Source organism: Sander lucioperca, chromosome 13 (genome assembly GCF_008315115.2).
Source record: "Sander lucioperca isolate FBNREF2018 chromosome 13, SLUC_FBN_1.2, whole genome shotgun sequence".
In the NCBI taxonomy this organism is placed as follows: Eukaryota; Metazoa; Chordata; class Actinopteri; order Perciformes; family Percidae; genus Sander; species Sander lucioperca.
The window spans coordinates 17,931,100-17,946,133 of NC_050185.1; the positions used below are offsets into that span (position 1 = coordinate 17,931,100).

General features: G+C 41.1%; 2 protein-coding genes across 2 annotated transcripts; one reads left to right on the plus strand and one right to left on the minus strand.

Annotated features, from left to right (window-relative positions):
- The first annotated feature begins 584 nt into the window (after nucleotides 1-584).
- On the plus strand, nucleotides 585-9,648 carry abhd11 (abhydrolase domain containing 11). The gene is made up of 6 exons (XM_031280793.2): nucleotides 585-853; nucleotides 2,832-2,967; nucleotides 3,357-3,530; nucleotides 4,799-4,969; nucleotides 5,459-5,640; nucleotides 6,991-9,648. The coding sequence occupies exons 1-6, from the start codon at nucleotides 729-731 to the stop codon at nucleotides 7,124-7,126; spliced, it is 924 nt and encodes a 307-aa protein (XP_031136653.1). The 5' UTR covers nucleotides 585-728; the 3' UTR covers nucleotides 7,127-9,648.
- Nucleotides 9,649-10,066: 418 nt separating this feature from the next.
- On the minus strand, nucleotides 10,067-14,936 carry bicdl2l (bicaudal-D-related protein 2-like). The gene is made up of 6 exons (XM_031280944.2): nucleotides 13,758-14,936; nucleotides 12,944-13,063; nucleotides 12,691-12,849; nucleotides 12,002-12,078; nucleotides 11,785-11,905; nucleotides 10,067-10,504 (listed from the first exon to the last, which is right to left on the minus strand). The coding sequence occupies exons 1-6, from the start codon at nucleotides 14,304-14,306 to the stop codon at nucleotides 10,154-10,156; spliced, it is 1,377 nt and encodes a 458-aa protein (XP_031136804.1). The 5' UTR covers nucleotides 14,307-14,936; the 3' UTR covers nucleotides 10,067-10,153.
- Between the last annotated feature and the right edge of the window lie 98 nt (nucleotides 14,937-15,034).

Here is a 15,034-nt window from a genome sequence, read left to right on the forward strand (position 1 = left end):
ATTGCTGATTTTAGGGTTATCCCACCACTGAAATACATCTTTTAAGTTTCTTATTGTTCTGTTTCTATTGTGCCTAAACCTATGGAATTGGATAATCATAGGATGCTGTGAATGGTAGGCCTATAATCTACAACCTGCAGTGGCTGAACTGCTAGCTAAATGGTACCAAAACAAAGTGCAAATGCTAATTTGGTTCCATAGACTGTTTGCTTAGTTCGTCCTAACAAAATACTAGCAAGTGATAGAGGTCCAGATTCGCTTACCCTGTTTAAATTTACATTTAAATTTGGTGATTAGCGCCACCTCCTGACAATATAGGAAACAGTATGGATAGAGCTGGCTAAAGTAAGCCCTCCTACACATAATTAAATATAATATAGTTTGATAGTTGGTAAGTTATTCATAACAAATATTGTAGAATGCTACAGGCTTGGCACCAATGACGTATGTGATAAATAATGACAGTCCATTCTTTCTATTTTCTTTGTGTAAATGCAAGGAAATAGAAATTTCCTTGGGTAAATGGAACGCAGCAGGGAAAGGAATACAAATCACTAGTGTGCGTCCTACGTCATGACGCAGCATCAGCTGTTGACATTATGGCAAGCCCCTTCAATTCATTCGCGACCTCCTCCGTGCATGCACAGTTAACGAATTTCGCTGTCATCGTAGCCGTTTTTAAACGCACATGCTGTTTGTCGACCGACCGGTAACGGACATATGCTGCTATGAGTGCTTTGTGTCGCCTGATCCAGAGAGGACTGCTGAGTTGCCGGCCGTCGTGTCGTTTATTCCCCGGACAGCAGGATGTGTGCGGGGTGGCTCCCAGTGTCCGTACAGCCAGCTCATCCAGGTATCCCTGCTAGCTCCCCGGCTAACTGATGCCCTCTGTCTGCCTGAGCCGTAGCGTGGTGCGCTGGTGCTGGGTGGACATGACAGCCTAATTTATGTCCTTTAAAACAGCCCGCTAAATTATTCACCGCTCGTGTCTTTGTATTTTTATCCACCGTTAACTTTACACAGTTTAAGTAAATGACATTCAGACGTCTGGTTAGCAAAACCTGCAGTTGAGCTACCAAAGAGGATTTTAGACATGGACTGCTTTATCTTATTAATATCTTATTATAATTGCTGTCATGTATATAGTATACAATATGCTATGCTACAGCTACGCTAAGCTAACCAGTTTAGTCTAATTAAAATGAATGCTGTCGAATACAACACCCACTTTAATAAATCCTATGTGTTTTATTAATGTTACATTGTTGTTGAAACTGGTTTAGGGAGTAACTGTTTCAACTTAATGTCCGTAATATTGCGTTATACTGAGAGGTCTGTGTACCCCATTTTTATCGACACGATATTAGGAACACCTCAGTATGAAGGTGTGATTTATTGCAGGGCTGTTGTACAAGACTGCATTATATTTAGCTAGCTATGTGTACAATTAGGGTAGTAAATGCAATCTGTATATCAGGGGGCAATCAGTTACAACAACACACATTGCGGTTCATATCTCTTTTTTTCTCTTAACGCATGAGTGTAATAGTGTTTTTTCATTCTTGCCTCTACGAAGTGCAACGTTGGACAGTTAGCTAACCACAAGCATTATTAGATCTTGATACAAGATGTTTTTCTCAGTTTTATATCATTGTTAATTGATTATCTCTGGGTATTGGGCTCCTGGTCGAACAAAATAAGTCATTTTAAGATGTCTTCTCAGTCTCAGGGACTTTGTGATCTGCATGTTTCACTATTTTTCACATTTGACAGAATACAAATAATCAAAACAAATTAACAGCTTAATCAATAATGCATATATGTTAGTCATAACCCTACTAGAGTTGAGTCAACAACTGTTATGACATTGTTCCAACAAAACTTGAAAATTAATCGATCAATTTTACCGGTATTTGTCACATGACTATAACTTGTATAGCATGTAGTTGTGTCCTCTCACTATGTTACATTAATATCACACAGACGCAATGAAAGAAAAATGACTTCCAATTTACACATTCATATATAATACATGTCAAGTAAAATGATGTTTTTATAAAAAATGATTTAAACTTTCACTCAGCAAAAAGAGTTACTAGTTTTTAATCTGCGTATAGCTCTTCAAAGTTCTTTTCACTGGCCAGAGCTCATCAGTCCCCCCCCCCGGGTCTCGGTCATGGTGCAAAAATAAATGTAGATAAACATGAACACTAAATCAACCATACAACACTAAAACCCAGATAACATAAATGCACACCCAAAACATTAACATACAATTATTAAAACACACTTTAAATAGGACAGAAACCATTCAGAACATATTTTTTTTCTTCCCATGAGCTTTTGCACTGCTTCAGTGCAGAACAGTTCAAATGACCCCGCCCCTCCCACAGAAACTTAACATCCTTAGTTATCTCTGCTTAATATGATCTGCGCACTGCATATTTAAGCTGATTATTACAAACAACTAATGCAAATTTAGTAATGAATATGGTTTTTAACAAAACATGAAAGAATAAGTAGTGACCACTAAAAAGTTTAATTACAACTAAATCTGGGTTTACAGTGTACCAATAGGTGGAAGCAAAACCGTTTCAGCAAAACCGTTTCAACCACAAATCAGAAATCATTGAATTCAATGGGTCAACTTAGGGAAGCAAGATGCTCAGCAAATTCTTTTGAAGTTGAAGAAATTATTTTATTATTTCCACTCCCTAACAGTTTCATCAGTTGTATCACTTTGATGTCTTACTGTTCCTGTCGTTGTGACATAATTCTCACCACAGACATAACCAGATTCTAACTTATCAACATGGATGTTTTTCCCCCAGCCCAGTCAACTTGACCTATGATGTCTTCGATGGGAAGGGAGAGAGCACTCCCCTGGTGTTTCTCCACGGCCTTTTTGGCAGCAAATCTAACTTTCACTCAATTGCGAAGTCCTTGGTGCAGCGCACAGGCCGAAAGGTAATGCAGCGATGAAGACATAACACCTGTCTGTTACACCAAAAACAATTCACCTTTATGTGTTTGACTTTGTTCTCAGCAGCCTGACACTAGCCCTCTTACAAAAGAAGGCATGGGAACGCACAATCAACCAGTGTGCTGCCAGTCATTTGATACAACTCCTCAGCAGTCAGTACTGTTGTAATAAATACTACTGATAGAGAATCTGCTCTTTGGCTTCTTGAAGAAACTCACTGCATGTGCACAATACAGCCTGAGTTTGTGCAGTCTCTTTCATGAGCTGGAGCCAAATAAAAAACAGATACAGCTGACATAAAAGTTTTTTTGTTTCCGCTGTGTTGGCTCTTTTCCCGAATTCCAAGTGTCCTAACTGTCCTTTGTCCAGTTAGGTGCTGACTGTAGATGCCCGTAACCATGGCAACAGCCCTCACAGCTCAGAGCTGACGTATGAAGCGATGACCCATGATTTGAAACACCTCCTCGCCCAGCTGCACATTGAGAAGTGCGTCCTCATCGGCCACAGCATGGGAGGGAAAACAGCCATGACGACCGCCCTGACACAGGTCAGCAGCCGAGAAATGTCACCATGAATAATGTACAGAAGGACCCGAAGTTGTCAGAGATGAAAACTATGGAGGAATTTAGGTCAATTTTAAAAGATTGAGGAAATAGCACTCTTGGTCAATGTGATTGCTCCTAAATGTTTCACTGATATTGTTTTAGAAAATTGAACCTGTTAACTCATAAAGGAGATATATACTGTATACATATACAGTATATAGTCCCTCTCGCTGGGTGTGACCGTTCTCATTGTACATTCCCGTCCTCTTTGAATTTAATAATCCTCCTCTGGTCTTAATGCAACACCTAGCTGTCCTGTTTTCATTTTTTCATTGGTTTTCCCTAGGGATGCACCGATTGGGAAATTCTGGGCCGATACCGATGTTTAACATAACAACTTGGCCGATGCCGATGTTTTTTCTTTTTGTTATTTATTCCTTTTTTTGTGCCACGGAAACATACAAGTCTTTCAGCTCTTGATCACACTATCCTAGAATGAGCACAAATTCAATCAGACCAATTTATGAAACAAAAACAACCTTTAATATCACTTTCTGGTTGACATTAGTTATAACCTTATTTATGACAAGTTCTTTTCTGAAAAATAACATTCAAAAACCTTTGACTGCTAACTAATCAATGAAAAAATTGTTTCAGTACATTGCCCAACAAAATTATTTGAGTGGTTTTAGCCTGATAAACTAAAACTTACTCAATGAGATTATTTTCATGGCCCAATAAAAAATATTTTGGTAAGTAAATAAGTGTAAATGCAAAAACAAGTGAAATAAATAAATTGTTATTAATTTGTTTCGCTTTGGCGCTGTCTGGAGGCAGCTGTTTGGCTTTCTCCAACCTTTCTCTTTGTTGTGTTAAATGACTTTCTAACAGCCCCCCCTCTTGAAATTTCAATGGAACACGTATTGCAAACTGCAAAACGCTGATCTTTCTCTGAAACTGTAAAATATTGCCACACGACCGCCATCTTCTTTGTTTAATCTAAGTTACTGAGGAGAGTGCGCGGGTGCCCTCTTCCGTCTCGGTCTCTCCCCCCGCCCAAATAAAAAGAGGGAAAAAAAGTTTCTCCTGAGCACAGCGTTCATGACACATATAATCATCGGCGAATGTCATTTTTATTCCCCGATGGCCGATGGCAGTTAACGAGGCAAATATCGCCCGTTACCGATGTTCAGCCGATGCATCGGTGCATCCCTAGTTTTCCCCCTCTTTTCCTACCTGTTTACCGCAATCTATCTGCCTCTGTTTGTAGTCTGGTTTAGTGGAGAGGCTGGTGGTAGTGGACATCAGTCCAGCCCAGACCACCACACGCACCAACTTCCGCTATTACATCGAGGCCATGCAGAAGCTGAAGATCTCCAGTGACATCCCACGTTCCACTGCCAGGCGGATGGCTGAGGATCAGCTGCGCAGTTTGGTCAAGGTCAGGATTCCTTTTTGATTTCACACTATTCACTGTTTATATTTGATATTGAAACCTGCAATAACTGATTTGGCCACTTGGGGGAAATATCTGTCTCTTTAACTGCTAAATGCTGAAGTTTGTTCACCAGCTAGTCCCTAACTGTCTGTCTGCTGTTTAGTGGCATACAGTCAGTTTTTAGAGCTTTTGCTGAAAGCAGAAACAACTGCCTGCTAAGGCTGAAAGCAAAGCTACGAGAGCGGTGAGAGTGAACCAAAACAGTAAATTGTGGGCTGTAAAACTAAAATAATGAGCTGAAAGTTGTGAGAGACAGTGCAAAGTCGGGTTGATAATTATTTGTGGGCTCATCACTACGAGCAACTCTCTTACCATGTGTGATCCATTGAATATACAAAAATTGATTGTAGTTGCTTTAAAGTCAAACTCTGAACTTAAAAATGTATTTGTTTTTAAAGCAGTCTGATCATAAACTGTCCTTCCCTCCCTCAGGAGCGCTCGGTGCGTCAGTTCCTGCTGACTAACCTAGTGGAGCACAATGGCCACTATGCCTGGAGGGTCAACCTGGAGGCCATCTCGGCGCACCTTGATGACATCATGAGCTTCCCCAACTTTAACACTGTCTATGACGGACCTACACTGTTTTTGGGTGGAGCTAGTTCTGCTTATATCAGGTATAAAACAACAAGCGACTATTTATTTATTATCATATACATTAGCGTAGAAAATGCTATAATAGCGTTCATAGCCTTAGCTTACTTGCAGTGCTTGTTCCTAATTTGGCTTTTCATGATTTGCTCTGGACACAGGGCTAAGAACATTTTGCAGCACAATGTAGCACCTTCCTGCAGGGTTGTGCAGAGGTGTGGGCAGGGCCGTTTTTAGCTGGCTATATTAGGGTGGGCTGGTAGAAATAATAGGTGGGCAACTTGGGTGGTTGGTAGCCCAGAGAAGGGCACTAGTGGCCCAGTTTTTTAAACTCAAAGTTTATTGAAAGCGGAGCCGGAAAACCGAAACTACGGAAGAAATACAGTACATGGAGCACGGACGCAGCACAACCTCTGAGCGTGACACGTCTGGCGCAGCATGCCCACAGCAGAGCGTGTCCATTATTATAATCAACTGAAGCTGCTACACTTCCCACGGAAGCCACGCTGCTCATCTCTAATTTTACAGAGACAGTGAACACAGAGCGACGGATGGGTCTGCTTCAGAGCTAGGTGCGTTTGTGAACCATAATACATCCGTGTCCTGAACACAACGAGAAGAGGGGGTGGCCAGTGGGCAACTTTGGAGGCGGGCTTTAGGCTGCCCGCTCAATCGGAAGTAAGAAACGCTACTGGTATTTTCTGTGCTACTTTTTTTTTTTCCATTGGCTGAACACAACAACTTTTGATTGGGCAAGACGCAGGTTTGGGTGGGCTGCCCCTAGCTACCGCCGACCTTGGGGTGGCTGTGTTTATTTGTGCTTCAGAACGTAACCGCTGTGAAACAAACAGAAAATAAAATGTTATTTATTTGATACATGGTTGTTCTTGCTAGTGCGGCTCTCCCTCTTCATTCTGAATGTGTTAACACACTAGCTGTGGTTTCAACTTTTTTTCTAGAAAGAAGTTGATTGACTTTTTCTATAAAAAGGAAGGACTCTCTGTTGTTCTGGCGTTCTGGTGGGCAGCGCTCCGGCTGTCCGACCTGCATGCGCAAAAGAAGAAAAGACGTCACGCTGACCTCGGAAGTAAACACGGAGGTCACTGTACTATCGTTCGGTGGGACATTCAGGGTGACGTTTACAAAAGTAAACAAGCCAAGTTAGCCCCCCGAGCTAATGGATGCTAACTACTGTAGCTGAGGGTAACAAAAACTAGGAGGCTCCGTAATCTGAACCACCGTGAACCAAGACAGCCAACACAACTTTTATTAACTCACTTTTTTCTGTTAACTGTTCATCTTTCTCTCGTCTCTTTTGCCCTCATGCCCCCTGATATTCTAATTCTTCCTTCTCTGTGTCTTCACTGCTGATCCAGCTCCGACGATTACCCAGAAATCCAGAGGCTGTTCCCTAACGCTGACATCCAGTATATCCCAGACGCAAGCCACTGGATCCATGCAGATAAACCCTTAGATTTCATCAGCTCCATCATCTCCTTTCTTCAGTCCTAGCTGCCTCCTGCCTACGCCTCAGAACTTTTTAATGGTCAGCACCCTTGAGCGTGCCCTCACCGAAAATGACGGTTTGTATTCAGCAGCTTCAGCGAGAGCAAGTGGAGACATTAATGATGCTAATATTTGACAACACTGGACCAAACTTACCCTTTTACAGCAGTCAGTCCTTTTAACAATATTAGTGTGGTTTAGCGTAGGTAAACTTTTGTTTAGTCTCTCTGCCAGACAGGTAGTGTCACTAGATGGGCTGGTTTCTCGATATGTTTTCATTGATTTTTACGTCGGTAAGTAGACAATATATAACATAACAGGGTTGTTTTGGAAGCAATGTACTAATCCAAAGAAACTCATCTGCACGGTGCTTTCTTTATGGTGAAACATCTATGCCAGTATGAAGTTTTTATCTGGGCTGAAGTGTACCAGCAGTAAGATGGTTGGATATGAAAGGTTTGACAGCACTGGAATGAAACAAATACTGTATATCTGAAAAGCTGAGTGAAGAAATAGTTGTTTCTTAGCACAAGGGAGTTTGGTATTGTGTCAGGAGGTTCAATCTCTAGAAGTCTCTCTAAAAGTCTGTAATGCAGACTTCATGTGTACAGATGGTTTGTTGTAGTTATTGTATTGTTGACCATAGTGATATATTCAATATTTTGGTCTGGAACTTAATTTCTCACATCCTCTCCTCTGTGTATCTGCTGTATGTCAGAGATGAGGATTTACAGGTCAGTGACTTTGTCACAACTCAAGGTCATCGAGAGCATTGGTTATATTTTTATGCCAACATAATCATCTTATGAAAACCAAGCTAAACCACTCAAACGCAGTACACACAATCAGTTTCCTGAACATCTCAGACCCCATTTTCACCTGGTATTAAAATCTGATCTGAGTGATCTGATCACAAGTGGACAGCTCTAAGTAAAGGTGGGATCTGATCTGATCACTCAGACCACATTTGGAGGCGGTTTAGGCCACAGGTGACCACATTCTTTTAAGCAGTGTGTATGCGTATGTGTCCTAGGACACATTAAGAAATGCCTACTCAACTGTGAGTGGAACTACGTACTCATTTAAAGTATTTCTCATGTCACAGAAACTGAGTGAATTGTGTGTTTTGAATGTTGTTATACTGTTGGTGATGTGTCGCTGTTTTTGTTAAGGTGCTGCCTGATTTTATATCCGTGGCTGACTGGAGCACTGTGCCCTGCGCTTGTCTGGAAAATCTGGTATACAATAACCTTCATAAAACATCCCCAAATTCAAGAATATGTAGGGTATTACTACAGTAATTTCTGTTTTTATGTCGCAACTTCTTCTTTTGTTATTTAGAAGCCGGCGAGACTGAGTGCTCAAAGCAGCGCCTGTAAAACGATGGAACGGTTTAATTTCCTATAAATTCTTCACAATAAAAGATTACTCAGATTACATTTTAATACCAGGTGGAAATGCGGCCTCAGGTTACAATTAGAAATGCTAATTATGAAACACTTACAGTATTCTCCTGTCTATCTGGCGTAAGCCGTGGTAATGTTGTGTCTTTGTATTTGGTCAGTCCAATCTGTGTTTTGATGAATCATGTTTTACCGATTTATTATCCGTATCTCACTTATCTCTAGGACTAAGGTGCAAGGCTATATGGGTATCTCACAAATATATGCTGCAGCAATGTATGTTGTTATTGAATCGTAATAGTGTTATTATTTCTGTTTCCATGGGTTTGAACAGTACAGTAGTGAAACTGCCATCTGTATGAATAATAGCTGTGTTGTAAATGTGTGCTCCTTTTTTCCATTTCTGTAAAACTTGATAATGAAAATTAAAAATATATATACATATATATTCTAAAATAATAACTAGCAGACTTTAGATTGGCAGCTGGGTTGCCAGTTCTGTGTGAATCTTCTCACAAGCTTAACAGATGATGGTGTATCCTTTCATAGCACTAGATGTTTACAACAATCATTGTTTTATGTTCGTTTGATGTGAATACAGAAGTCTAAAAGGCTTTAAATTATCAGAATTTAGTTGAGTGAAACTCTCCTTTTTTTGTTCTTTTTATAACGCTTCAGTTAGTGGAGAAGCTCCCACTCGTCCTCAACCACAGGACCGATTTGTCTTGTTGCACAATATGAATAGAGAGATTGTTGAGGTGTTGGGTGTCGTTTGATTGCAGGCTTCTTCAGCTTCTGTAGTGTTTAAATTGAGACAAGAATTTGTCAAAGGAGGGGAACTCTGTGTCAGCAATATAGAAGAGTGAATTTATTCAATCACATTGAAAATCTGTTAGAAGACCAATTATCTGTTCAGGATTGTTTATTGTTTCACTATGAGCATGCCTTTTCTCTTGTCATCAGGTGTAACTTTGCTGTGCTATATTCATCTCAATTTGTTGAAAACGTTGCCAGTCCAGATAATGGCATATATACATTTTAAATGTGGGCAAGAAGCATATAGGAGTGGATTATATATTATTGAAAATGTACGAACTGATATTATACAATAAAATTACAAATCTGTGACAAAGTTTATTCTTTCTTTATACAATAAAGGCTCTAAAGTGATGTAGTGACAAACTGCAGTCTGACTCAGGAAGAGGTTTGAAGGTGCTTTTGCATAAGAATTTCACTCATTCACAACATGACATTATTCAGGCATTCAAGTGTTACAGTATTAAATTAGAAGGGCACTTGAAGAGCGCAGACCTCCGAAAGCATGTTTTCCCAAGAATACATGAAATATCCCCTACAGACATGTTTTTTAAGACATGAAAAATAATCTGCTTGGAATGTACTCCTCCTTCCACATTGGAAAAATATTATATATTATAATAAAATATATATATATATATATATATATATATATATATATATATATATATATATATATATATATATATATATATATATATATATATATATATATATATATATATATATGAATGAATGAGAGGGGGACTTTAAATTGTTAGACATCAGCGCTGTGCATCATAATTTAAGTACTCAGTGCAAAATCATTACTGTTTCAATCGAGGGATACGACCTGGAAGCCGTTGTCACCCCTGCCCTCTGACTCCTGCCCCGCTGCATCCTGGTCTCCTTGACGACTAGTCTTGGTCCACCTCAGCTTTTCCCTCCAGTTGCGTTGGGTGCCAGTGGAGGGAGTCGGAGCAGCGGAAACAGCAGCTCTGGGGATGAAGATTTGGTTGGAGTTGGTTGTGGGAGGGACGGGTGTAGACAAAGGGAAGTTGGTTGGCCGCTGGATGGGCAGTTTGTTGGTTCTCCTCAGGATGCCCAGGCGGGAGGGCTTCTTCTGGGCCTGCTCTGCCTGCTGCTGACTCTGCAGCTGCTGGTGGATGATCAGCTGAACGTCCTCCTGAGTCAAAGGAAAACAAACATTTGTCAGAGAACAAGAAATACTGAAAATCTGCAACTTAAAATCTACAAACCGTGATGAGAGACAGGAAATGTGGTAATTAGCCAGATTTTAAACCAGTGAGAGTATGATCTTCATGTCAGTTTCATTTATCTTTTATGTGGCTGTTTTCAGAGCAATATACACTGAGTACCTAGTCTGGAAATCCAGACCCAAATCCAAAAGATTAAGGGTCTGGCATTGAGTAATGAAAATGGCCCAACTCGAGGGGTGGCACCAAGCATGCATTTGAAAATCTCACTGCACGCAATTGGATGACACTACGACCAATCACACACGGGGTGACGTATCCAGAGCCCCATACGCTTAGCTCCCAGCGGAGCTAACTATTAGATTAAACTGTCGTCATCTGTTTAGCTCGCCTCTGGCCCGCCTATATCAGATACACCGATGTGATTGGTGCAGCTTGGCTACAAGGGCATTAGTTTTTTTTTGTGTCCCACTGTCCGACCAAAAGATAGTATTAAAAGGTACTAAGAGAGGAGGGTCTAAATTGAAACTTCCATACAAAATAAAGTAGAAATAAAATACACCATAGACAAATTTGAAGACAAATGGAGCCGGTGAGGGTTCGACACATAATGAAATCCAATCATATCCAGAGAACGATTTGACCAATATAAGTTTTGTAACAATGATACTAACATTTTTGATATTTTAGCTCCAAATAGGCAAGACTTTTGGCAAATGTATATGTTACACACAAAAATCTGGGGCTTTTTTTCTTTTTTTAACAGTAGTTTAGGTAAAATCTGTTTATAGATGTATAGATTTCGAGTGTACAGCTAAAGCACTGCTGCTCTCACCAGTAAACTTGACAACACTTGCAAAGTGCAAAGTAGTTTCAATTTAACCAGATGAACACATGGGCCTGAGGCCCAAACACTGTGGCAGGATACCAGCTGGCAGTTATTGCCTACACTCCATGTGCTGAATGTAATGAGTGTGAATTTGAAATGTAGTTTGTTTTGTGTGTTTTACAGCTGAACATTTTCTGAGTTCTGAACGTAACGTGTGTAATTAACTCTAATTATGTGTGTTTGTTTGTGTGGGTGTGGACTCTGTGTCCTACTTTTCGAGACTTCTCACCCTGTCTCTATGTTGCTCAATATGACTCCATATTTCATTTGTATTTAAGTGTTCAGTGATTACACCATTCCCTGTTCAGTTTATTCACTGTTTTTGTCTCTGTTAAACATTAACCTTGTCTCAGGTTTTACCTTCCAGGCGTCAAGCTCCACTGCTAGCTCCAGACGTTTCTGTACAGCCTCCAGCAGCTGGTTGTTTAGCAACATCATCTCCGTTTTACTCCGCAGCAGCTCGGCCTCCATTGCCTTCTTCCTGCACAGCGGAACAGAGCGAATGACACATTCTTTAAAATAGATTCATGTCTTCAGCTTCCTTTATTCCCCCTTAAATGGGAGTGTGTGTACTCACTTCTCTATGGCCTCATCTCTGTCCCGTAACGCCTGCTGCAGAACGGCACTGTCCTCTGCTCCTTCTCCAGATTTGAACTTTTAAATAAACAAGCACAGGAGGAAGGTTATGTTTTGCCACAACTCTTGTTATTCTCTGCCTCTAACCTCACTGACTTCACTTTCTCTTACCTGCCTTTCTTACAGGATTCTGATCTAATCCCACCGTCAGTCACACACCTGGTAACTTACCCTTAAAAACCAGAAAGACTCAGATCACTGATATTGTCACTTACCTGTCGGGCTACATAGCTGAGCTCTAAAACCTTAACAATGAGGAAGATGCATCATCATGAGCCTCCCGCGTGAGCTTTAATATTTATGCATAGGGCTCAGGGCTTGTTTTAATGCTTCTAGGATTTTGACTACCTTGTTGACGGTATAAATTCCTTTCTGTGTATTAATGAGTCTTCTATAATTTGCAGGTGAATACATCTTTAAATAGGGCAGATGCCACTACTTGTCTCAAGTTAATAAAGTCAAATTTTAGATAGAAATTGCGAATCCAAACTTTCTGCGTGTAAATCTGTGCTTTAGTTCCACTTGTATGTGCAAAGCAAACATTTTTCCGGGTAACATGCCCACTGAAATCAACTCAAACTGAGACATGATAAGGGTAAGGAGCTTTAACTGAGCGGGTGTTGCCTTTACCTGTTTGGTGTGACTAATAGCCAGTTCGCGGGCCACATTCTGCAGCTGGCTCAGGGAAGCGTCCAGGCGGTTTACACCATGAGAGGGTTCAGGTGGGCTGGACTCTGACTCTGTCAGCGGGCGCAGTAGCCCCAGTATGGACAGAATCTCCTCTGTGACCTGGGATAAAAATGAACAGAAAGAAATCATAGCAATCCTGCAGAGTTCTGCAGATGTGTACTACAGATGTCCTGGTACTCTGTGTAACCTTTACCCTCTCTCTGTGTTGGCTCCATCCCGGTCCCTCTCTGCTCTCCTGTAGTTTGTCCACCTGTGCCTTAAGCTTGATACTTCGTCTCCGAGACAGCTCCACCTCTCTGCGCACTTCTTTAAGCTGCAAACAATAAGTATCATATCAGTATATTTTCACAAGCCATCACTTTTTGCAGTGTAGATAAGTGTAGGCCTGTACACAGAAAGTACAACCATGTGACATTTTTTACACAATGTAAACAGAAACTGCTAATCTGGAGTCCTGAGTGAAACTGTAGACAAGAAATCCAGTGGTACTGGATGAGGTGTTATTCAGCACATGCAAACACTGCAAATATTTACAAATGAATACATTCATAGGAACACACTCAGACACACCAAGATGACTGTGTGATAAAAGTTATTAACATGAAGTAGGAGGCACAAAACATTCCCACCAACACTGTCTCCATCATAACCACAAATCAAACCCTGTTATCATCAGCTGTAAAATCATAAAAGTTGTTCTCTCCACACCTAAGTTTACTGCATTATGACGTCAGAGCATCAAACTCATTTTGATTATACTTAATTATGTTGCAGTACGCGATTTCTTGGCAATCTAGAAACAACTTTGCATCTTTTTTGCTTTTTGTAAATACACTCCTGAATGACTGCTGGGACAGTCCCCCCCTCCCCCTAGGAACAGGTTTTGTTGTGTGACAAGCCTGTTAATAGCAGAGTAGATCATGCACTGTAAAAGAAAGATTTTCCAGGACACTTAACAACCTCTCCCTCAATTTAAACACACAGACATATAAAGACTGGTATCTTACCGTGTCTGAGACATGTCCCAGTGTCCGACGTCGGTTGAGCGGCCTGCCACTGTTGATCAGGTCTGGTAAAGTCCGGTTCATGTAGCTCCTCTGGAAGGAGCTCCCACCTTCACCGTCCGTAGCTACTGACTCTGAGGAATCACCTGCCCCCTCTGAGATCAGCTCACCTGGATTTTCTTTCTCCTCAGGCGAGGATGTGTTTCTGTTCTCGTCAACCGATTCCTCTTCTACAAAATCTTTTAGACTGAGCTCGGTGATGAGGCACAAGTGTTTTAACTGATCAGCACAATTTTCTTCTTCGGAGACCAAATCTTCCTGCTCGTAGTTGTCTTCAGGTTCCTCTGGATCTTCTGGTTCTGTTGTGGCCACACAGTCCTTTGGTTCGGGTTCTGTTGGCAGAACTGTGGGTCGGTAAGATGAGGATTTGCTCCTGAGTGAGTTCAACTGTTTCTCCTCCAGTCTGTTCAGAGAGGAGTAGAGCTGTTCACTTTTTGTTATTTTAGGTCTCAGCCTCTCGTTGAGGGTTGAGAAAGACTGAGAGTACTCCATGATCAGCTTGGAAGAAGTCACAGGCGGAGGAAGAGTCAATTACACCATCAGGAGATACTGTCAAGATGTATATAAACACGAAAGAGCGAGAGGTAGACAGAAAGACAGGAGGGAGGGTGACTAGCAGAAATGTCTCCAAACTCGTTTTTCCTGAATTGCATGCGTGCGTCTTCACAAGAATGTGACATGACGTGATGTGATGTCAGTGGAGGCAGTGGCTTCATGTGGCCTGTGTAGTTTCTCTTCCTCCTTTTCAGTCGCTACACAAACACATGATGTGAAAACATACCAGAGCTGCAGGGGAACAGAAGGAGGAGGGCTTTTGATCCTTTGATACAATGAGATTATTCTGGCTTGATGCATGATACTGATTTAAACTGCACTTTTATCAAGCAACACAAATATACAGAGCAGGGGGCTGAAGACAGTAAGCAGAGAAAACAGATAAAGATAAAGATTTACAGGCAGGTAAAGTCTAGGATTGCCTAGTCAGTTTATTTTTGGAATTAAAATGTGTCGGGGAAAACACCAGTTGTACTTATTCCGAGCAGTTGGGCTTAGAGGGTGATTTTTGGTGACAAATCTCCCACATACATGAGCAGAGATGAGTCAATGACTCATGTCTTTGTGCTGCACACACAGCACAAGAGGAGGCATTAAGTTAGTATTTTCATGTGAGTTGATTTGAAGGTTGCAGCCAAGGAATAACTACCACCACAATTATCAGT

Excerpts from the sequence above, each read along its gene's own strand:
- abhd11 (XM_031280793.2), top strand. The coding sequence starts at position 729 with ATGAGTGCTTTGTGTCGCCTGATCCAGAGAGGACTGCTGAGTTGCCGG. Across the intron at positions 4,970-5,458 it reads AGCTGCGCAGTTTGGTCAAG|GAGCGCTCGGTGCGTCAGTT; the intron begins GTCAGGATTCCT and ends TCCCTCCCTCAG. Across the intron at positions 5,641-6,990 it reads GCTAGTTCTGCTTATATCAG|CTCCGACGATTACCCAGAAA; the intron begins GTATAAAACAAC and ends CTGCTGATCCAG.
- bicdl2l (XM_031280944.2), bottom strand. The coding sequence starts at position 14,306 with ATGGAGTACTCTCAGTCTTTCTCAACCCTCAACGAGAGGCTGAGACCT. Across the intron at positions 12,079-12,690 it reads CTATTAGTCACACCAAACAG|TTCAAATCTGGAGAAGGAGC; the intron begins GTAAAGGCAACA and ends TTTATTTAAAAG. Across the intron at positions 11,906-12,001 it reads AGAGATGAGGCCATAGAGAA|GAAGAAGGCAATGGAGGCCG; the intron begins GTGAGTACACAC and ends TCCGCTGTGCAG.